The sequence below is a fragment of the Mesoplodon bidens genome, assembly GCF_964165515.1.
Source record: "Mesoplodon bidens genome assembly, chromosome: 14".
Classification (NCBI taxonomy): Eukaryota; Metazoa; Chordata; class Mammalia; order Artiodactyla; family Ziphiidae; genus Mesoplodon; species Mesoplodon bidens.
In genome coordinates, this window is record NC_138170.1 from 30,600,075 (window position 1) to 30,624,127 (window position 24,053).

The 24,053-nt window shown below is 37.0% G+C and overlaps 1 protein-coding gene across 2 annotated transcripts in view; it reads left to right on the plus strand.

Annotated features, from left to right (window-relative positions):
- The window catches only part of GFPT1 (glutamine--fructose-6-phosphate transaminase 1), a 66,096-nt gene that overhangs the window by 23,152 nt on the left and 18,891 nt on the right, over positions 1–24,053 (plus strand). Inside the window, exons 5-15 of one of the 2 annotated variants that reach the window (XM_081254808.1) lie at positions 3,653–3,711; positions 5,072–5,206; positions 6,611–6,672; positions 7,947–8,026; positions 8,226–8,279; positions 11,496–11,601; positions 13,363–13,526; positions 14,447–14,542; positions 19,014–19,111; positions 20,925–21,045; positions 21,683–21,840. In XM_081254808.1, the coding sequence (XP_081110934.1) occupies positions 3,653–3,711; positions 5,072–5,206; positions 6,611–6,672; positions 7,947–8,026; positions 8,226–8,279; positions 11,496–11,601; positions 13,363–13,526; positions 14,447–14,542; positions 19,014–19,111; positions 20,925–21,045; positions 21,683–21,840 (1,133 nt within the window). The remainder of the gene's footprint in view (positions 1–3,652; positions 3,712–5,071; positions 5,207–6,610; positions 6,673–7,946; positions 8,027–8,225; positions 8,280–11,495; positions 11,602–13,362; positions 13,527–14,446; positions 14,543–19,013; positions 19,112–20,924; positions 21,046–21,682; positions 21,841–24,053) is intronic. The other variant, XM_081254809.1, reaches the window with a different exon arrangement.

Here is a 24,053-nt window from a genome sequence, read left to right on the forward strand (position 1 = left end):
CACCTCTTAGTATGTAGATGTCCTGTTGAAAGTACTCGCTCCTTTGTGCCAGGAGAACAATCAGATCCAAGTTTCACTGTGTAAGTAAGCATCCTCCCTGATAACTGTCTTCTCTCTTTGTTATATATTTATATTTCCAGAGAGGTCTTTCAGACTCTTGGATACTCAGATAACTTGTTACCATTACTCCTCCAAAGCCTACATCTCAGACTTAGAAAACATTGCTCAGTTAGGACAGTCAAGAAACATGTGATGACTTTTTTTTTTTTTTTTTTTTTTTTTTGCGGTACGCGGACCTCTCACTGTCGTGGCCTCTCCCATTGTGGAGCACAGGCTCCGGACGCGCAGGCTCAGCGGCCATGGCTCACGGGCCCAGCTGCTCCGCGGCATGTGGGATCTTCCCGGACCGGGGCACGAACCCGTGTCCCCTGCGTTGGCAGGCGGACTCTCAACCACTGCACCACCAGGGAAGCCCATGATGACTTTTTGTCTTACAAACTTTTCCAGCAGTAGCTTCTGTGATCTCATTGATAACTCCACCTCGTAGTGTCGAGAATTAAGGAGCAGGTGAAGGCTGACAAAGTGTAAGCTCTCTGAACTGATGTCTGAAGTCACAAGTATTTTAAAACTGTTGGAGAAGGATTTACTTTATGCTTAAAGTAACCCCCAACAGTAAGTAGGGGGCCACATTCCACCACTGAAACTGGAAAGACTGGTGTGGCTTAGAAATACATCAGCAGAGGCACTTCTAGGAGAAACAGCACGGTAGTATTTATTTAGAGATGGATTGTTCCCGTGTTATTTAGTCATGCTAGAGAGCCACCCACGTTTGAATAACAAAGGCGTAGATGTGTCTTCTGCCGCAGTGACAAGCTGTGTGAACACGGAGCCAGGATGCATCAGGTCATCTTCTTGGGAGAGTGCGGGGAGGGACAACCTGCCATTCTACGTGGAGGAAAGTGCCTTAGAGTCTACCGCCTGCTGTCACCCTCCACTGGGAGTCCGCACAGCGCACACAGCAGATCTGAGGAGCATGGATAGCTCTAGAAGGAACTTTCATCTTTGTCAAGATTAGAAAAGGACACGGGACAGAGTGAGATTTTCTTATGTGACAGAACTAAAATTTGAAGATGAGGCCTGTAGGAAGAGGGCAAACATAGGCCCATGCTTATGGAGGGGATGGTTTGTCCAAGAATTTTTTTTTTTTTTACTACCATCTCCAAAGTTCTAAAACCAGATGTTTGATGAGGATTCTGGATCATAATAGGTTTGATGGCAGGGAATATGGAAAGGATACATTGCTAATATTTTATCCAACAAAAAGGCAAACAGCAACTAAATGCTGTAAGAAGACAAGCTCTCATGTGTACACACATGTACACAACACAATTCAGGAATACCCAGGAGGACTCCTGCAGGCTTAATGGATGGCAGCCTGCTGAAACAGAACGTGTATTAACAAGAACATGTAAAACTCAGGAAAGCACGTGTCCTTTTATTTCCCACCCAGCTGAAAGAAATGAAAGATGAAACCATCATTGAAACAAAACAGTTTTTTTCCAAATAAGTACAGTTATAGTGCTGGGCTAGCAGTTAACTCTTTTACCCTGTTAAACACAAGAATAATCTCCATCCCATCCTGCATATTTTCTACAGCCTTGGCAGCTTGAGATACATTTCTGTTATGAGGCTACTTGATAGTAAATGGTCATCTTTTAAAACTTCTGTTAGCTCAAGCTAGTAACACCATGTACTTCTATATTGCACTGCCAAAAAAAAAAAAAAAAAAAGACTAAACCAGGTCTTAGAAGTGCTCGTTGCACCTAGGCCTTTTCAGTGAGCAGAGCTAGGAAATACATACACCTCTGTGTATGTGCATGTATAAATTTAAAGAGAAAACACAACATAATTTTACACTAACACTTTCAATTCAAATCCAGGGCTGTAAGGCTTTTACTTAACCTCATTGATTTATGTATTTCTTTTCAGTCACACTTAAAAACTTAGTTCTTAACACCAGCAACATACTTTTTTGATCTATCCGATGTTACATGTACAATGGAATCATAATGTCAACACTACCATAACAGTATGTTGACTGTTTTTTGTTTATTTTTTTGTCCTTAGGGTATATCTCTCTAGGGATGTATAATCAAATTACTATGTTTTGGAGTCACTTGGAATAATCCTTCTGTATGTAATTGTTCTACTAGCTGGGTATAGCATTATGTTAATATGTTTTATTTTGAGTTTTAGGAATTGATTTTCTTTAAAAATAATTTTTATTTAAAACTATTTAAAATATTTGCATAGTTCCGAGGTCATACCTATAAAAAAGGCATACTAAAATAAGTCTAGCTTCTATCTTATTTCCTCTTCCTTATTCCATCTCTTCCTGTATATAAACATTTAACAAAATTTTTGAGTCTGTTCTTCCATAATTTTAAAAAATAAGTGAATACATTCATATGTGTATATATGTATGTATGTGTGTATATATATCCCTTTGAGGTAAGATTTTATAGTTTAATTCAGTAGCTACCTTTTTAGGTTTTTCGTGCTTCACATAAAAATTGGATTAGAATGTTAACTACTCAAACTTTTAATACTGACAAGGTCTTTATAAAAGATTTCTGAAAAACTATATGTTATATTTTGAGAATTTGGCTTTAATTTAAGGCTTTATATCAGCTATTTATGATTCTCTGTGTTCTAGCATTAAAATTTTAAGATTTATTTTTGTAGTATCATTTTGTGGTATCTTTTCTTTCTTAGAAATCTAGTGAAGTGTTTAACATTTGGTTTGTAATGAACGTGTTCAGTTCAAGCTCACTTAATGTCAGATCTTTACATTAAAAAACATTTTGATAATTTGATATAAAATTGAATTTAGTGGTAATTTCTCTCCTGATTTACATGAACTTTAAATAAGAAATCCACATTAGTTGCCTTTACTTTACATACACTGTCAGTGGCTACAAATAACATTGTCAACTCCTGATTGCACATTCTTACATTTTTGAAAGTTATTTAATCAAAAAAAGATGAAAATTATCCCACTGTCATCTGTGTTTGATCTTGAAATGCTTCTTTAACTTTGGTTTATCTGACATTCTGGGAGTTTTCTGGACCTCAGATAAGTAAATTAAACCATAGAACTGAGTAACTGTCCGTTTTTTCTCAATTCTTTAACTTTGGTTTTAAACTCATTTAGTGTAAATTGAATGAAGCCTTTTTCTTTAAACTTAGGAATGTTTTATGCATAAGAATGAATGAACAAAGAAGTGAGAATAATAGTTATTTAGTTCAACCCTTTCATTTTGCAAATGAGGAAACTGGCCCAGGGAACCTGCTTCTTTTACATGGTGGCACTGGACTGGTAGTTTAGCTACAACTGAAGTTGATGTCTCTAGACTCCAGTTTATTATATTAACCCACTATACCCACCTCTTAGCACTGTGTGCTTCTACATGTGAACTGTGCTGTCTACCTGAGGGTAATCTGTTGATGAAAAGTGGATAATACTTGATTACACCTGAAAGTATAGCATGTAACAAATTTTTTGACTTGAGAAAAATCTAATAGTAATGGCAATTTATAGTGTTTATTAGACCTATAATTTTTTGGTCATCAATACTTTTATCTCTTTTAGAATTTATTGTTATTCACAATGGAATCATCACCAATTACAAAGACCTGAAAAAGTTTTTGGTAAGTAAAGTGACCTAAAAAGACTACCAGTCTTTGAAGAATACTTCTAATGAGAGCATTGAGGTTGTTTGTTGGGATGTGCAGTAAATCCTATCTCGATGTGATCAAAGAATTCCTAAGACAGTTAAAGGATATGGTGGTTTATTGGACTTTTTTTTGTTGACAGTACAACTTTTTTGTTTCTTATATGAAAAGAAAATAATTATTTGGCTTGATTATAAATGACCCAAAAGCTTAAATAAAATTGGAATTTGGGGGGATGTCTTTGCATTGTGAGAGACCGTGTCATTTTTAAAAGATTCTAGGGTGTTAAAAGACTCAAGACAGATTGAGTGAAGGCTCCATGCCCTAAATAGCTGTGTACTATATAGTAATGGTAATGATGATGACTTCATGAGTGACTTCTCAGAGCTGCCCGGTTCAGCATTCTGCAGTGATGGAAACTTTCTATACGTGTACTGTCCCAGTATGGTAGCCACTGTCCACATGTGGCTGTTGAGGTAGGATGAATGAGGAACTAAATTTGAAATTTTATTTCACTTTAAATTTAAATAGCCACATATAGCTAATGGCCACTGTATTGGACAGTGAAATATCATCATTAAAGAAGGAATCATGGGCTTCCCTGGTGGCACAGTGGTTAAGAATCCGCCTGCCAATGCAGGGGACACGGGTTCGAGCCCTGGTCCGGGAAGATCCCACATGCCGCAGAGCAACTAAGGCCGTGCGCCACAACTACTGAGCCTGCGCTCTAGAGCCCGTGAGCCACAACTACTGAGCCCGTGTGCCACAACTACTGAAGCCCATGCGCCTAGAGCCCATGCTCCACAACAAGAGAAGCCACCACAAGGAGAAGCCCGTGCTCTGCAACAAGAGAAGCCGCCATAATGAGAAGCCTGTGCACTGCAACAAAGGGTAGCCCCCACTCGACCCAACTAAAGAAAGCCCGTGCAGCAACAACGAAGACCCAACACAGCCAAAAATAAATAAATAAATTTATAAAAAAAAGAAGTAATCATTATATTCATAATGGAATTAGTGGTTTGTGAATGTTTTATATTTCATTATATTTTAATTATTTAAAAATGTATTTAATTCATATATGACATATATAGATTTATATAATTATAAGTACGTTTGGTCACAGAGAATTATAAGTATGTTTGGTCACCTCACTATTTTGGGTTCACCGTAATTAGATGGTGACCTTAACTTTAAAGATTGGGTAATCAGGGTGTGGTGGTCAAGAAAAGACTAGAAGTTGGGTAATGAGATTTTTGAGGAAAAATTGTGTAGAAAAGATTTAGATATTATGAATATTTCCTTGAATGGGTCAAAATTTTTTCCTTTCTAATTACAGGAAAGCAAAGGCTATGACTTTGAATCTGAAACAGACACAGAGACAATTGCCAAGCTTGTTAAGTACATGTATGACAATCGGGAAAGTCAAGATACAAGTTTTACTACCTTGGTGGAGAGAGTCATCCAACAATTGGTATTAAACCACACTTTTAAGGATAATTATTGCCAACATTAATTACAATAAACGCTTAAAAATAACTTTGATAAGTAGGAATTATGCTAATTTCTTAAGTATTTTTTGCTTTTATTTCCCATGTATATAACTATTCAACTTGAATAATTTTGAGAGACTGATGTTTTAATGATTTTACTTCTTTCACTGTAGTTTAGTGTCATGGGAACTAAAAATAATCCAAAAGCAGTTTGTCCATAAACTATGCATACACACACATATAAACCCATACACACCACACACAAACGTGTACACAGTACACACAGTTGGGGATTCATCACTTTCTTGCTTCCTGCTCATTCAAGTGTTCTTCTAGTCAATAACTTAGCGAAGGGTAGCTTCGGTGAAATACACACTCTTTATTCTGGGATAATGGCTGCATGTCTCTCAGCCAGTACAGTCAACTCATTTTTCCTTATGGGGACTCTTCCTTGGCCCTGTATCTTTACAGAAAATTATTTCCCAACCCGAGAGAAAAGTGATATTGTTTTTGATCTCATCCCAGTTGTCCTAATTAAAGATTAAAGATATCAAAGATACACAAAGATCCAAATACGTAGTGACTTCCACCCCCCGCCCCAATCCCACTCATAACTCTGGCTTTCCCATTTAAAAGCCCTTTACTTCTCTATGAAGGTCCAACCCTTACCTCCCATCTCCACCCAAATCTTATGATGTCTGCAGCAAAAGGAGTCAGAAAGGTAGAGAAGATAGAGAACTGTTCCTTCTCTTTACTCAAGGCAGAGTAGTGTGCCTTCCCAGCCTTTTCTTGTTTCTACTCGTATAACCCAGTTTTTCTGTTCCTTCCTTCTCCTACCTTATGTTCCTCATTTATTCATTCTTGATTTCCTTAGGCCCTGTCCCTGAGGATTTTGGGTTGAGGGGGCGGTATGGTGTGCATGCTAATAATTGTGATTGTGTATATTTATGTCTCCAATATCAAGGACAAAAAGAATGGAAGTTAACAGTGGTATAGAATTACTGGGCCAGAGAATGGGTTTTGGATATGGAGCTCGGGATCTTTTCTGATTCTGCCCTTCCCTTACTAATGCGTAGTATGGGAGATGTGATGTACCTATTGAGAAGTATTGGTAGTGTGTACAAAGGTGTCTTTAGAATGGTCTGTTTAGGAGCTATTATCTACTGAGCCTATTTCAAGAGTGGGCTTGGTTAAAAAGTGGATCTTGGATACATCAAAGCTCAGGAGTAAGTGTCTACCTAAAATTTAGACTCATTTATAAACTAGTGCAAAAGAGTAGCTGTGTGAACAAAACACTTCTGTGCTGAAGCCAGTATATTTTAGGCATTTCACATTTGATAATTGATTATTATATATATTGCTAATGCATTTTTTTCCCTCTATAGGAAGGTGCTTTTGCACTTGTATTTAAAAGTGTTCATTTTCCTGGCCAAGCAGTAGGCACAAGGTATATATAAATTTAATAATGACTAATAATTATATGTATTTTGAAACTTCAGAATTATAAGCTTATTCCCTGTACACTATGAATGGCCCTTCACCATAACGGCTCTGTCCTCTTTTAGAGATATTTGTGTTAGTCATCCCTTGGTATCCATGGGGGATTGGTTCTAGGAGCTCCCGTGAATACCAAAATCCATGGATTTGCAAGTCCCCTATATAAAATGGTGTAGTGTTTGCGTATAACCTAGATACATACTTCTGTACACTTTAAATCATCTCTAGATTACTTACATACCCTAATGTAATGTAACTGTTATATACATAGTTGTAAATACAATGCAAATGGTAGTGTGTAAATAGTTGCCAGTGTGTGGCAAATTCAAGTTTTGCTTTTTGGAACTTTCTGGAATTTTTTTTCCCCGAATATTTTCAATCTGCAGTTGGTTGAACTTGCAGATGTGGAACCCATGCGAACCCATGCATATGGGAGGTCGACTGTATTTATATTCATATGCCCTTCTTGTCTGTTGTTTTACCACTATTCCGTGTAACAGAATCCCTTAACAAAGCAAAAACATTTTGGCATTTATAATTGGCCTTTTGTTTGTAGTGGGGTACCATTGTTACTTTGTGAATTTGGATGTTGAATATTTTGTAAAATATCCATATTTTTCAGAACTCTATATTCTAGACAGAGTCCTAGATAATTGTACCATTACTACTTTTGCTGGGATATTCAAGCCTAATCATGAAGTCCTTTTTAGAACAGTGTGGAACCCTAAGAGTTGGTAAGAGAGAGCTGTCTTTAAAATGAAGTCAAGGGGACTAATGTTCGTATATTGTTCACACATCAAAAGAAAGGTTCCATTTTACATTAAAAAGGAGAAAACTTCCTAATGCATCATTATAGAACAGGGGTCTGCAAACTTGTTCTGTAACAGGCCAGGTAGTAAATATTTTAGGCTTTCTGGGCCATGTTGCCTCTGTGGCAACCACTTAGTTTTGCTGTCGTAGTGTGAAAGCAGTTGTAGAAAATGTGTAGAAGAAAGGGCATGGCTGTGTTCCAGTAAAAATAGACAAACCTGGCCTGTGGGTCATAGTTGGCTGACCTCTGAATATTTTTTAAAAACTCTGTTTATGTCGTTCTTTTGTTATATCTGAAGTTGAACTTGGAGGGAGAGTTTATATTTGCAGAGCGTTCCCTCATCATTTAAATTTTGTATCATTAGTGCATTACTTATAAAAACGGTTTAATTCTGTTTAATTTTGTACTAACAGACGAGGTAGCCCTTTGTTGATTGGTGTACGAAGTGAACATAAACTATCTACTGATCACATTCCAATCCTCTACAGAACAGGTAAAAACTATTCCTACATCATGCCATGGGAAAAATGTATAAATTGAGTGCAGTAGTTACAAAGAATAATTTTCCTAAAATTGATTAAATGCCCCTTTGGTCAGATCCACTCATATATATAGTTCTGTCTAGACATGAAAAGAATTTGTTTTTGTGATTTCTCTGACAAGTAGAATTTTTTTCTGTTGTATATCCTTAGCTAGGACTCAGATTGGATCAAAATTCACATGGTGGGGATCACAGGGAGAAAGAGGTGGGAAATGCACTCTGCATGGATGGGGAGGAATCTTATCCTCTTTTGTTCATTCTTTACTAATTTTTTGTTCTTGGAGTGAATGAATGTGCTGGGCCTCTTAAAATATGCTTATTTTATGGGGAAACATATTTTGACATTATATTTCTGATTTGTGGAGTGTATTTTGTCTGTCTGCTTTTGGCATTTAGAAAACTGCTTTTAATAATTTGTTTCTTTAAGATCTCTGAGATTTGAGGAAATAGTTGAAATTTTAAAGTTTTTTCCTTTGTTTTAAATTAAAACCATGTAGGATACATTACTATAAATAAGATGCTGAGATTAGGAAAAGAGCATTGTGTTTGCGTGCTAGGCTATTGTAGGTTGACCTACAATAGCATTTGGTAGTTATTTGAATAATTTAGCCTAATTTTTAACTGAAATATGTTTAAATGGATTTTGTTTTATGCATGCCATCTTACGTTTATATTTTTACATTTGATACCTGATGGGCTTTGTTTGAATTTGGAGTTTTTTTTAAATTTACATTTGAAGTTTATCTTTTTATTTTTTATTTTTTATTTTTTTTTTTTATTTATTTTTTTTTTTTTTTGCGGTACGCGGGCCTCTCACTGTTGTGGCCTCTCCCGTTGCGGAGCACAGGCTCCGGACGCGCAGGCCCAGCGGCCATGGCTCACGGGCCCAGCCGCTCCGCGGCATGTGGGATCCTCCCGGACCGGGGCACGAACCCGTGTCCCCTGCATCGGCAGGCGGACTCTCAACCACTGCGCCACCAGGGAAGCCCCTGAAGTTTATCTTTTTAGCTGTACAAACTGGATCATTTTATTGATATAATTAGACAAAAAATGGTGTGTTATTTTTGTTTACTTTTTTACTAAAAGCTCTCTCTGTAAAAGACACAGGGAATGGTAAATTCAGGAAATTGAAACCTATATTATTAATGCATAATTCTTGGTTTCTTGAAAAAGATGTAGCAAAGTACTCTAAACCTATTCATCTTTAGATAGTAGCTGCTTTCACTGTTTTACCTAGAGCAGAAAGTTATTTCCTTAAATAACCTTCAGTCCTGAGATGTTAGAACTTATTTTCCTCCTCGCCTCCCTCTCTTTTCAGAAAAAAAAACTAGCCTACCAGTATAAATTTTGGATCCAGAGTTCTAGATTTCTGTTAATAATTCTGCTTGTGTATATATTACTTATGTGATATGTTACCTTGTACAATGTCTTAGGCTGCTTTTAGAAGCAATGGAAAAACATTGGCTAAGCTCTTAAGAAGTTGGAAGAAAAATTTATCGTGAGACATCTTTTTGAGATCAGGGGTTGTGTTTTAGTAACCCTGATTTCTCTAGCTCCTAGTAGGTAGATAATGTATGGCTTAGCAGAGTTTAGTTTAAAAAGTACAGCCTCTTATTGAAGACGCTGTATAAAGGGGAAAACGCTGGACTGGCTTTCAAGCATTTGCTATTTTCTCCAGGTATAGCTACTGACCAAATAAAGCAGGATGATAACAATCGTTTCCACTTAAGTGAAATCAGAGGAGATAAACAGTAGATGGGAAGACATTTTACAGATTGTAACAGACATATAGATGTCAAGTGGTAATATTCTTTTCATTTAAATAGGCAGTGATACCTTGAATTCTTCTGAATATTGTATTTAAATATACCCTGTTACTTGAAGAAGGAAATAACCAATATTTGTAAAAAGAATATGGTGAAACTCAACCCCAGTAGGATATTTTATAACCAAAGCTAGTTGTATTTAAAAATTTTTAAATGTAGGTGCTGGCCTATCCTTTTGCCTATTTTTTTAATTCACCTTTTTACGTACAGTAAAGTTCACTCTTTTTGATGTACAATTTCATGAGTTCTGTCAAACGCATAGAGTTGTATAATCACCTCCACAATCAAGATAAAGAACAATTTATCCCCTAAAAAGTTCCCTCAGCTGACCCTCTGTAGTCAACCCTTGGCCCCATACCCAGCCCCTGGCAAACACTGATCTGTTTTATCTTTTTATAGTGTTATCTTCTCTGGGATGTCATCTTATACTTGTTTTTCAAAGTGTGGTATCTTTTCTGCTGTTGAATTTGGATGGAAAGAGCTATTTTACTTTCATGCCTAAAACACACCAAATAATCATAGATTGTGGAGAACTTTGAATGTATGTTACTAAGAATAATTACTATCAAGTTTTTATAGACTTGCATTTTAGAGGATGGACACTATATGAGTTTTTACAAGTATATTTATGGTATCCTCTGGCCATTGTATCCATTGGTTACAAGGTCCACTATGTCCTGATCTTAGAGAAAGGTGCTTTTTTGTCTCTGTGACATTTATATAGCCTTCAGTTAATAGTATTTTCTGTATTTGGCAAATTTGTCAAACTTCATTATGCCTTCTAGTTTTGACTTCAGTTGTGAATAAGCAGAGAGGAAAAAAGTTCTTCAACAATAGCTTGACAAATTAAGTAGAAATGCCAGAATTCTAAAGTGCTAGAATTAAAAGATATTATCATTGCAAAAGGACTATACTTTATCCTGACATAAAAGTAATGTAAGAAAATCCAGTTTTAAGAAAGGAGAGGTTCTGGTTTTATAGTTCCAGTCCTTAGCAGTAGCTGCCATGTATGATATACCATGGTTAGAGAGTTATAAGTATCTTTGTTTTGTTTTTAGATCAGAATTAGTGTAGCCTGAACTTTGACTTGTTATGCTGACTTACTGTTAAAATCTAGAGAAGTTTTGTTAGGAGATAATAAAAATATGCCACTAGGCTTCATTTTATTTTTCACTGCACAGTTTTGATATTTTTAATGTAATTTTAATGATAAGTTTAAGTATACAAACTTATATGTATTAATTTCATTACGTTTTGTATGAAGTTAAATTAAAATTAGGCTATACGTACATTAAAAAAAGACTTAGTGACATTAATTATTTGCCTTTTACTTGGAAAAGAAATATTACATTAAAGAACGTATAACACAGCACTGTATCTGCCACGCTGTCTTTAATAGTTGCTCTTTCACTCTATGCCCGTTGTTCTTGTTGGCTTATTGCATGGAAATAGGGGGATCTACCTGGCATTGAAAAGTTGCTGGAATTATTTTGCATTGCTATGGTTTTTTGTTGATTTTGTAGAAAATTTTGTATATTTATATATCAGCCATGGTTTTCTAGATATGTGCTGATTCTGTTAACTCTATAATTTAGGCAAAGATAAAAAAGGAAGCTGTAATCTCTCTCGTGTGGACAGCACAACTTGCCTTTTCCCCGTTGAAGAAAAAGCAGTGGAGTATTACTTTGCTTCTGATGCAAGGTGAGCTTCCTTGGTTGATTCAGAGAGAATTCTTAGTAAAACTGCTCATGCTACAAGAAACCAAGAAGTCATTTTGTATATATCTAGTCATGCTGTAGAGGAGAAGTTTGTTAATTAAGGATGTGAAGGTGACCTTTTTGGAGATTGTGTTCTAGAATGTTTTTGCTCTCAATTCAAAGTATGTAGGTCAGTGTACAAGGGAGATAAGTCCTTGAGACTTGTTCTGGTGTATTTACTCTGAGCTCATGTTTTTTTTTTTTTCCTCCTCTTTTAAGAGCCTTAACCCAGGTTTTATAGGAAGGAGAGATTTTAGATTGGAGAGTAGAATGGCTTAGGAGCATGCCAATTATAGTGTAATTGCTAACCTCTATTGTAGTTTTAATCCAACGTGGACATATCTTTTTAATTCAGAAGTAATTGGCAGCAAAATCACTTTTATATAGGAAATAGTATTAGACTAGGACATTTTGAGAGAAAATGCAGTGGGGATGCTTAGAGGCATTTATAAATGAAATTCGAACAGTAATGAGGCTAAAATGGAATCACTCAAATCGCCAACAGCTATTTGAATCATTCATTGTGCCTGAAAGTAAGGGGATCTAAAAATGAATGATCATGCAGTTCACAACGGTAGGGGATGTATTATCTCAGTGAGAAAACAAGCTTCATGGTTTTCTAAATTTTACAGGTATGTAGGGTATGTAGTCGGTGCTGAGATGTGTCATTGCTGTCATTAGGTAGGTTTGTTACAGAGTTGGCAGTTTTGGCTTAAATCTGGAAGTTGCAGAAGTGTCTCAGCCTCTTTTCATGCACTCATGCGTTCATATTGAACACTCCAGCAAAGCCATGTGCTCAGCTCAGGAGATAATGGCGGGTAAGAATAAAAATATTACTTGTCCTTAAGGAGCTCTTCCTTAATGGGAGAGACAAATTTTAGTCAGTGGTCACCAAGTATAGAATTCCAGCTGTGACATGAACTACAGAATGCTTATAACAGGGTGACTTAACCCTCCTATGGGTACATTTCTTTAAGGGAATGGTTCTTGAACTGAGAGTTAAGGAAATATTAGGAGTTAATTAGGTAAGGAGGTGGAGGGAAGAACAGTCATTCTCTGCAGATGGATCAGCCTGTGAAATCTTGGGCTGGGTGTGAGTGTGGCTGGAATAGAGAGAGGAAGTTTGGTGGGAGACAAGGCCAGAGAAAGAGGTAGGAGTCATGGTAAAGGCATTTTGCTGTTTTCCTAAGAGCTAAAGGGAAGCTGTTGAGCAATGTGTTGGTGAGGGAGAAATCTTGATTAGGGTTGTCTTTTGATGTCCATTTTGGCAGAAATGGAGAGTGGTTGGAGGGAGGTTAGAGGGAATGTGGGTGGAAGTTAGAAGGTTCCTGCAGTAGTTCAGCCAAGGGCTGATGGTAGCTTGAACCGGTTTGTGGTGGTGGACACAGAGAGAAGCTTTGGGAAATATTTAGGAATTATGATTGGAGGACTGGTGATAGGTAGGATGAGGAGGAAATAAGCATGCTTTCTCATCTGATCTCATCAGATTGGTTGCCACACAGAGTTCCTTTTCTTCATTGTCTGCAGTGACCACCCCCCTCCTTCTTTTCCCTGTAGGGAATGGCATTGATAACCAGAAAGTTATCAGAGATATTGCAGGTTGATAGACTTTGTATTTAAACTTGGTCCTTTTGTCCTAATGATAGTTGTGTGTATAATAATCATCCTAGATTATTGATTGTATTGTCTCCTTGAACATTTTTAGTGCTGTCATAGAACACACCAATCGTGTCATCTTTCTCGAGGATGATGATGTCGCTGCAGTGGTGGATGGCCGTCTTTCTATCCATCGAATTAAACGGACTGCGGGAGATCACCCTGGACGAGCTGTGCAGACCCTCCAGATGGAACTCCAGCAGATCATGAAGGGTGAACCTTTCTATCCTGTTACACCTTGGTGTCCTCGATGGAAAGGATATTTTCTCCTTCCTGACCTGGTGTAGGAATCTGATAACATAGATTAGTGAAGGGATAACCCCAGAAAGGGGGATGATTCTTTGGAGAAATTATCTGCTGTTTTGACAATACTTCTTCAAACGAATTCATGGTTTCTTGTTTCTAACATGAAAAAAGAAATCAATTATTTAAGTGGTACTTGATGTTTTAAGATACTTTATAAACATAGTTTGTGTTCTATTCTTTGTTCCTCTCTTATTCTCTCTGTGCTTCAGTTTTCTCATATATGAAATGGGGATAATAGGATTTACCTCATTAAGGTTGTTTTGGGGATTAAGCCCTTACAACAGTGTCTGACATGCTTAGTGAGCTCTACATAATGTTTGCTACTATTAACTATTATGATTATGGTGATTGTGGTTTTTATTGGTCTTTCTGATGGGGTTGTGGTGAAAAACAAGCTAACATTTATTGCATAATGGCTATATGTCAAGTCTTCACTATATTAATCCACACTCCCACGCTATGAAATAGCTGCTAGAACATATTATTTTACAGATTAAGGAATTTCCCAGAGCTGCTTAGCTATTAAAAGATAGAATCATGATTTGAACGTAGATCTGACTCTAAAACTTAAGCTTGTCCCACTCCCCTGTTTTTCTATAATTGCATATTTTAGGTGTGAAGTTAATAAAAGTATTTTTCTTCCTTGTTCATTTTTCTTCCCATTGGGTAAAATGTCATATATGAATATTGTTCTCTACTTCATGACCTTTCATTTCATTTCATTTACTAAGATTATATTAAAGGAGATAGACTTTTAGTTGAATACAAATTTCTTATCCTTTGGCTTGTTAATTTTTGTTTTAATGATACAATTTGTATCACTTTAGGCAACTTCAGTTCATTTATGCAGAAGGAAATTTTTGAGCAGCCAGAGTCAGTTGTGAACACAATGAGAGGAAGAGTCAACTTTGATGACTATACTGGTAATTACATGTGAATTATGTTATTATTTCAAAGTTTCTCATGGGGGTTGACATTGACAGCCTTATAGGGTTCATTGTCCTTTGTAGAATAACTATGGCTGCCAGCCATCAGTGGAGCCCAGTCCTCCTTCAGTGTGTGATTCCACTGATATGAGGTGTATCTAGGTTAGTCAGATTTGTAGAGACAGAAGGTAGATTAGTGGTCACCAGGGGCTGGGGAGAGGGGGAAATGTGGAGTTAGTGTTTAACGGGTATAGAGCTTCAGTTTGGGATGATGCCAAAGTTCTGAGATAGGTGATGGTCATGGTTGCACAATAATGTGAATGTGCTTAATACCACTGAATTGTACACTTACAAATAGTTAAAACGGTAAATTTTATGTTATGTATATTTTACCACCATGAAAAATAAGGGAATAATAATAATGGTTGCCAGGAGCTGAAGGGATGGGAGTGGAGAGTGACTGCTAATGGATACGGGTGTTTTGGAGATGATGAAAGTCTAAAGTTAGATAGTGGTAATGGTTGCACAACTCTGAAATACTAAACACCACGATCATACACTTTCAAAGGATGAATTTTATGGTAAGTGACATACCTCTAAAATGGTTATGAAAAATATAAAAAATGCCTAGGAAGTCACATTTGAAAATTGTTGTCAGTTATGGGACTATTAGGGTGATTTTTCTGGAGAAAAAAAAAGTCCTTCAGTGTACCATTAAGAACATTTAACTTCTTTTCAGTACAAAAATCCTTTATTGGGCACCTACTGTGTACCAGGGACTGTTCTGAACACTGTGAATTCTCAGAAGAATGGGACCTGGTCCCCTTGTTGGGAAGCTTGCTGTATCTGTTCAGCCTAGGTTTTCTCTCTCAGTTTATAAATGAGTGAAGTGTGAACTTCCCAGAGGTTTTCCAGGTGTTTGCCTAACACCTTATGGGGTAACCTGTACCTTCCTGCCTGTTTAAGGTGGGGTGACAGTGCAGCTCTGGTCTTACTTCTGGAAGTTCTCTCTAGACCTTGTGTTGCAGGAGTTTCTGCACCTTGCTGAGATGAGCTTGAGATTGACTTTCTGTGGTCATAGGACATCCATAGCTATTTATCGCTAAATCAGATTTTTGGAACATTCTTCATGACCAGTTTGATAAACAGTTTAACAAACAAGCTTTGGGCTAAGCTTCTCAGTGTTAGGAATCAGTTTTGGAGAAATTATATCTGGTATGCAACAATCTTTTCCTGAATTTCTGTGTTATACATATAATATTAAGTGCCTTCTCTTTTATGTCACGTCCTGCTAACTAATAGAGAATGATTCTCTGAATAAATGCGGTTTTTGTATACTTTTCTTTTCTGGAGGCATCAGACTCTTTCTCAGCAGGAGAGATTTGTCGAAGGCTGAATTATAAGTTGAACATCTGGTGAACATGGTGTGTGGAGCACCATGCTGAACGTATCAGGGACTGTAGGAAAGTTATCTCTGCTGCGGTCTCCTCCTTGAGGTTCTTAGAAGGGGGATGAATACATAATTAACTATTTAAAGAAAGGTAAAATATGATAAATGACATTAGAAACACAGTTTAATGTTGAAATGTTTAAAGTTTGGTGTTGAATTTAGAGAAAGTAGAGAATGAATCTGTTTGTGGACAGGGGGCCAGGGAAGGCTCCATGAAATAGGCAGGTGGTGGTTTAAAGGATTTGGAAGGTTTGAACAGGTAAAGATGAGATGGGAGCATTGCAGTTGGGTAGAATGCATCTGCTAAGAAGAGATATTAGAAAACCATCAGAAATTTGTTTGTGAAATAATATGTAGTCCAGTTTGCCTGCCACATCTAGTACTTGAAGAGGAATAGAGAGCAGTAAGTCTAGGGAAGAAGGTGAGAGGAACTGCCCAGGAGGGCCGTGAATGCATTCTATTGAGTGTGAACTGCCCAGGAGGGCTGTGAATGCATTTTGTTGAGTGTGAAGGGTACATCCCTTTGTAGAAATTGCAGAGCTGTTAGGAGACTTAGGAGCCAGGGGTGATCGGAGCTTTACTGAAGTGACCTGGGTACCAGTCTCCAGTGTGCATTGGAAGAGCGAGAGGCTGAGATGCAGTCGCCAGTAAGGATGTTGTCCCATCTGGGGTAAAGCAATGGGGAATGGGAGGGCAGTGGGGGCCAGGAGAGAAACAGGAGCACTCCAAAGCAGGACCTGTTATCTGCTTGTGTGGGAGAGGGGGTTTGTGGAAGGTGGTTGAACTGGAAGAACGGGGAGAGTAACAGTAAATACTATTATGGTATGGAATGGAAATAAGATTAGGAGAAAGTTTTGTTTTATAAGGGAAAAGAAGGAGATAAACTTTGAAAAGTCATGATTTTAAAAAGCACTTTTATCTATGGTATGTGTTCCTCATAAAAGTTCTGTAATATAAACAGGATAGCCGTTATCTTTTTTTGTTGTTAAGATAAGGAATTTGAGGCTCTGTCAGTTTGCAGTCTGGCCAAAGGTCACACCGCCAGTCATTTATGGAGCCAGACTAGCCTCCAGTGTTCAGTGGTGTTCCCGCTCCATCCCACCCCTTTCCTCCAGGCATTCCTGCTGTAGCAGTGGTCTCCCTTACCAGAAGTAGGAGCCTCTCCAAAGCATCAATTCAGACCATGGGCGACTCCTTCCAGAACTATCCCAAAGGCCCCTTGGCCATCAGGGAATTTGCTAGGACTAATTTTAGGGAAACGCTTGTGACCAGCTAATCTCACTGTCTAACCTCCCTGTCCTTCTTGGTCATCATCTGAAATATAAGTCTCTCTGATAGTCTGTCTACTTTATACTTAGTCATCTCCAAACTGATTTGCCTTTGCATGACTCCCTACCCAGCCTCTTAATGTTGTTTCCTTTTCCCTCAAGTCTTTTCAATACATGCCGAGGTCTGAGGCAGAGGTACACGAAAAGGAACAGCAAGAATGCCAGTCTGGCTGGGGTGGCCTGGGTGAGAGGAGAAGTGCTAGGAGATTAGGTCAGAGTGAAGCAGGAGGCAGGGCTTGTGGCCACTTGAAGGCCATATAAAGAGTTTGGACTTCATTCCAAAGTTACTTGGGAAGCCAGTGAAGCTCTTCGTTGTTTTATTTTCTACTTAGCTAGTTTCTTAAAATAGAGAAATATAATCGGCCCTCTCAGTATTGAAATTTAAAAGGAAGAACGTAAATTATCCAAAAATATAAAAAGCAAAACATATACCTTGGTTCCACTTTGTAACTAGTTAAGGTAAAAGAAAAGAGTGGAGGAGATAAAGAGCAGGGGCAGAGTAGGCAGACCGACGGTGGGTCACATGGAGAAGGATGCTGCCCACGGGCATGCTCACTGCTCTCATCAGCCAGACGCTGAACTGTCTGGTAGCCACACAGTGCCTTGGACAGTATATTCACTTGGTAGGTGCTCAGAATATTAGTTGAATAATTGAATGAATGTTGGATGAAAATTTCTCACAGAAAACTAGCCATGTGTAGAAGGACCCATAGACAAGGCACCCTTAGCAGAACACATACGTGGCTATAGAGACAGAAAGAGGACAGACTCCTTGGAGGATTTTGTGATCAGATTTATGTTTTTAACGAATCCCTCTAAAAGATCATTCTGGCTGTGAGTGGAGAACAGGCTCTAGGAGGTAGAGAATAGAAGTTAGGAGAGTACGGCTCTTGTCCAGGGGAGGGATGTTGGACTTGGCTGATGATGTTAGAGGTACAGTTTGAAGGTGGGGCTCACAGGACTTGCTTGTGCAGTCGCTGTTGAGCAACCAAGGATGGATGACCCTGCCATTAGATGAATGGAGTGGCATTGACTGAGATGGGAAAGACTGAGAGGAGAGTGGTTTATATTGTGTTCAGAGCACTGTTCTGGGCATGTAATGGAGATGAACACAACTAAGACAATTTTTTTCCCAAGCAGGCTTACTGAGATATAATTAGGTATAATAAAATTGACTGTTCTTAATGTATAATTCAGCGAGTTTTGACCAACTTCCACAACATGCTCATAATCCTAAACAACCGGTACAACAATCAAGAGTTAGCACAGATCCTTCACCGGAAAAATTTCCCCAAGCCCCTTTGTAGTCAGCCCTTTCCCCACCTCCAGCCGCCAGCATCTACTGATCTACTATTGTCCGTGTCCCTATAGTTCTGCCTTTAAGATACCTTTTAATCTGAAGAGAGGAATGTAAAAATGACCAAACAAGGTAGGATGTGGTAGATACTGTAGTTGTGTAGGCGTGTCAGGGGGTGAGGAAGGTTAGTTACAAGTTGGGGGTGGCCAGTTAAGTTCAGACTTACTTAGTTTACATTTCAAAATGAGAGAGAACTGCGCTTCCTAAGAGGAATATGAATGCTTTAAAACAGCAATGTTGTTTCCCAGATTGGCATTGGCCACTCGTGAAAAGTGATTACCTGTTTCATATGGTTCTTTCCTAAATAATTATATCCACAAACTTTTATTTCAGTGAATTTGGGCGGATTGAAGGATCACATTAAGGAGATCCAGAGGTGTCGGCGTTTGATTCTTATCGCTTGTGGAACAAGTTATCATGCCGGTGTAGCAGTAAGTGGCTTCTTAAAATTTTAGTTGTGTCATTTTGGGTATTAGAAGATATCTGCAGATAAACAGTATCTCCAGTAACACACCATGTAAAACTATTTTTTGTTAAAACATCGTGTTTTGTTTTCATGTTGTGATGGCAAAAATCAAGAAGGTTGGGGAGAGAAATTTTAATAGCTACTTGGAATTATTTATCAATGGATCATCTGCTTTAGAAAGGTCCTTAGATATACAGGTAGACCGCCTGCAACTAACTTCATGAAAGGCAAAGAGTGGAAAGTTCTTATGCCATCCTGGCCTTGCAGTCCACAGCGCATGCCTACTTCTGTTAGAGCCATCACTGGGTTTTGTGTATCATTGTTCACTTGCCCCAGACAGATGGCTGTGTGAACCTCAACAGGATTTTACTAGGTAGGCACATTTCTGCAAAGAAAGGAAGTCTTCTTTTTGATAGACTTTGTTCTTTAAATTGTTATTTTGGAGGCTGAAATTCTGTATCAAAGATGTGTGTTGGTTGTCAATATAGAAGCCTAGGAATTTAATAGTCTTTTAGTCCAATAAATCAGATCCACATGTAGTTTCCCTTGTAAAGAGACAGGTTATGTGCTGTTGATGTCAACTCCTGTAAGTACAGAAAACCCTTACACACTTAGTTTCTACTTTTAGGATTGATTTCCAAAGTTCATGACAGTAATTTTTTTATTTGCTGGGGCATAAATATTAATTATCTACACTCGTGGGAGCCATTCATTTGACGAGTGAGTGAAACTAGCTGGTCACCCAACCCTTGCATCTCAATAGGCTTTCTTCTTCTCTAAAGCACCCCCTTCTCCCTCCCCTCCCCACCCCCCACCCCAAATTACATGGTCCTAAAAAGGAAAATCTGTGCAGTTTTGAAGGGAAGAGTTGTTAGAAAGTGATTGTTTTGAGCACTGGAAAAAAAAATGAATTAAAGAAAGACATTAGTGTAAATTAAGGGATTGCCTAATTTAGTAGTGGCTTAGATCTATTATTGAATGAGCCCTCTATGCAGAAATACAAAATTTGATTAAATGTTTCATCCAATGCTAAACCTGAATTGTGGGGCATAAATTACATATATTCTGTGTTAGAATTCTCTAATTTGAGAAGATGTAAGGGTTTTGTTTTGTTTTGGGTTTTCTGGTGGATGCTGAGACTACTGTAGTTAACAAACAAATATTAGAAATCCTGTGTGGTTTAGCATACCAAATAGTGTCCTTGAATTAATTCTAGCTAGGTTATCTACTCTACCCTCCATACTACAGGGTTTGAAAATAGTGAGCTTTCTTAAACAAGATTTTTAAAGTATATTGACTTTTTTTGAGAAACAGCATTCTTTAATAATACATAGTGTTTCTGAAGTGTTTAATTTTTCATTCAGTGTTTTTGATACATCTGTTATTATCTCATTTGAAACTCTCAGTGATTTGGTATTATATGAATTGTCATTTAAAGATTAGGAATTGGGAATTTAGAGTTGATATACAAGCTAACTCAGAACAGTGCTTTTTCCACTTCTCAAAACATTTTATACGTGCATTTATTTATACATGCATTGATAATTGTCTAAAGAGACTTGTGCTAAAATATTAACAGTGCTTATCTCCTGGGTGGTGGGATTTTAGTTATTTTATTTTTTTATGCTTTAATCTCTGTTGTTTGTATTTTCTAACATTGCATTATGTATCATTTTTATAATCAGAAAAAGTGAAAACTATACATTGAATCTGAGGAAGTCCAGTGAAAAAGAGTATTTGATGTAAAGTTGTATGACCAAGTCATCTTTTCTCTGCAGACACGTCAAGTTCTTGAAGAGCTGACTGAGTTGCCTGTTATGGTGGAGCTAGCCAGTGATTTCCTGGATAGAAACACCCCAGTTTTTCGAGATGATGTTTGCTTTTTCATTAGTCAGTCAGGTATGCTAATTTTAAAGACTTAAAGAAAAGGAAAGTCATTCTTTCTAACAACTATAGCATATGTTGGCAAAACTGATATTTAAAGATAAACTGGTTATGGCAGATAACTTGTCAAATACAGGCTTATTTTGATGTTATGGAATTCTTAATGAGTTAGTAAAATCAACACATTTTATACTCAGAAGAGCTGAATTTTTAAAGACAAAGAAGGAAAGACGATCCTAAGAAGTCGGATCCTATTATTAAAAGTTGTACAAATTTATTCTTTTAAGTACATGTTTTAAATTTTATTTAAAACAAATGAGGGGAAAAGGGAGGGAGCTATGAATTGGGAATTTGGGATTAACAGATACACACTACTATATATAAAATAAACAACAAGGACCTACTGTATAGCACAGGGAGCTATACTCAGTATCTTGTAATAATGTATAATGGAAAAGAATCTGAAAAACATATATATGTATAACTGAATTACTTTGATGTACAACTGAAACACTGTAAATCAACTGTACTTCAGTTAAATAATAATAATATATGATATTGTTGAAAGAGTAGTCAGTTTCCTGTTTTTGCATCTAAAAAACAGCATATGTTGACTGCTCTGTGTGTTACTTTTGTCTTCCTTTTTACCCAGGCGAGACAGCAGATACCCTGATGGGTCTTCGGTACTGCAAGGAGAGAGGAGCTTTAACTGTTGGGATCACAAACACGGTTGGCAGTTCCATATCAAGAGAGACAGACTGTGGAGTTCACATCAATGCTGGGCCCGAGATTGGGGTTGCCAGCACAAAGGTAAGTGCTTGACTTAGTTCTCATGTGATTATTTACATAATCATAGTGTTGGTGAAACAGACTAATCTGTATCTTATATTTCATTTCTTAGCACTTATAGAATTCATATTGTTTACTAATCGTAATTATCGTAAGCCTTAAGGGTCAGTAATAAATAAAACACTTGTTGTCCCCCTTCCTCACACTCATCTTAAGAGTTTAAAAGGGACAAGCCTATATAATGTAAAGTTCATTTTGTAAACGTCTCTTCTGACTATCTGCATTCAACACATATTCCTCCTGCTGTGTGGGGTGGGATATGTGGTAAGTATAATGCCCCCTCTTAATTAAGTATAGTAGGGAATTAGAAAAATAACAAATTAGAAACACCCAGCTTAAGTCTAATAATTTTTGACATTTTTATTTACAGGTTTATACTATCCTAATAAATGTGCCAAAATATACACACTCCCTTTGAAGTTTGTAAAGAGGAGTACACTTTTGGTATAAAATTTGGCTATTTAAAAAAATAAATTGAGTATTATATGACAATATCTGTTTCTCTTTAGACATACATCTGTGGAGATTTAAAAGCACCTTCATTTTCATTTTTAAGGCCTAATGAGACTGCTTTCTTCTTTGAAATTGGGATATGCATAAATTTAGTACTAGTAATAAAAATAGGAATCATAGAAAGTTGTATAAATGCAAAAGATGTTCTCCACAAATATATTACTCTTTATAGTTTCAAATTTTCAGTTTCTTGTCTTTTTCTGCTTAAGTCTAATATTTGTTACTGATTGTTGAATAAGATGCTTAGGTTTTGGTGGATTTGAGTTTAATTAAGGGGAGATGATATTAACATATACAAACCACATTTGGTTCTTTTTCCGAACCTCATGGGGAATTTTTTTGTGGAAAAGTTATAATTCTTAAGTAAAAACTCTGAGTGAGGTTTTTGTTTCTTGGTTACTTTGATATTGCTAACGCTATAATTTACCGAAAACTGAAGCCTGAATTTTCTCCATGTGGTGATTAAAACATGTAAGATATTTGTGCTTGGGTTTCCATTCTGTGCCTGAATGAATAAACAGCTGCCCTCAGCAGCAGCTTGTGGATTCTTGGAACAGTGTCCAGACAGACAGCTTTGATCAGTGATTAGAATCCCAGACCCTTCATTCAAACACATTTGAAGCAAGGGCTTCAGTGTGGCATGTGTGGGATGTGGGATCATACCACTGAGTGGAGGCTATTGACTTATCTTTTTATTGAATCTTTCTTGATCTGTGAGCTGCCAGGGGAAATGCAGTTTTTTTGATTTCTAATTGTATCATTCATGAAAACTTAAATTTTCCTCAATGTTTTATTATAATATTCAAACATACAGCAGAATTAAAAGAATTTTACATGAACACCTGTATACCCATCACCTAGATTCTGCCATTAACCTTTTTTCTACAGCTTTATTGAGGTATGATTTTCATACCATAGTATTCACCAATTTTAAGTGTATATGGTTTTAGTAAATTTGGCTGTTTATCACCACAGTCCAATTTTAGAAGACTTAATCACCTGAAAAAGTTCCTTTGTCCCCCTTTCCAGTCAGTTCCCACTCCTACCCCTCTGCCTCAGCCTCAGGCAAGTATTGCTTTCTCTTGCTATATTATTTCATTTTCTAGAAATTTCTTATAAATGGAATTGTATAATACATGTCTTTTGTATCTAGCTTCTTCCATTTAACATGACGTTTTGAGATTTTTTCATGTGTTATTTGTATCAGTGGTTTTTTTTTTTTCTGTAAGTCCTTTTCTAAAATCTTTTTGTTTTGAAATAACTATAGATTTATAGGAAGTTGCAAAGATAGTAGAGAAGTCCATGTACTCTTTACCCAGGTTCTTCCAATGGTTACATCTTGTATAGGAAACTAAGCACCTTTTTATAGTATATACTGTAATTCTTTAAAAAAAATGGCTCCCTGAAAAATTTTAGTATTATGGCAGCTTAGTCTTAGTTTAATTTTTCTTGGATTCTAAAGTAATTTTGTTTTCCTTAACTGCCATAGACATTCTGGGCTTGGAGTTATTTAAAAGTTTTAGGGTGTTTAGTTATAGATCATTTCTGAATGGCAAATATAAGTTTATATGTTAATGGGTGATGAAAGAAATTCCAATTATCCTGATCCCTGGGCTCCATGATAGAGCTAGCATAAGAATTCTATTATCTTGATGATTAAT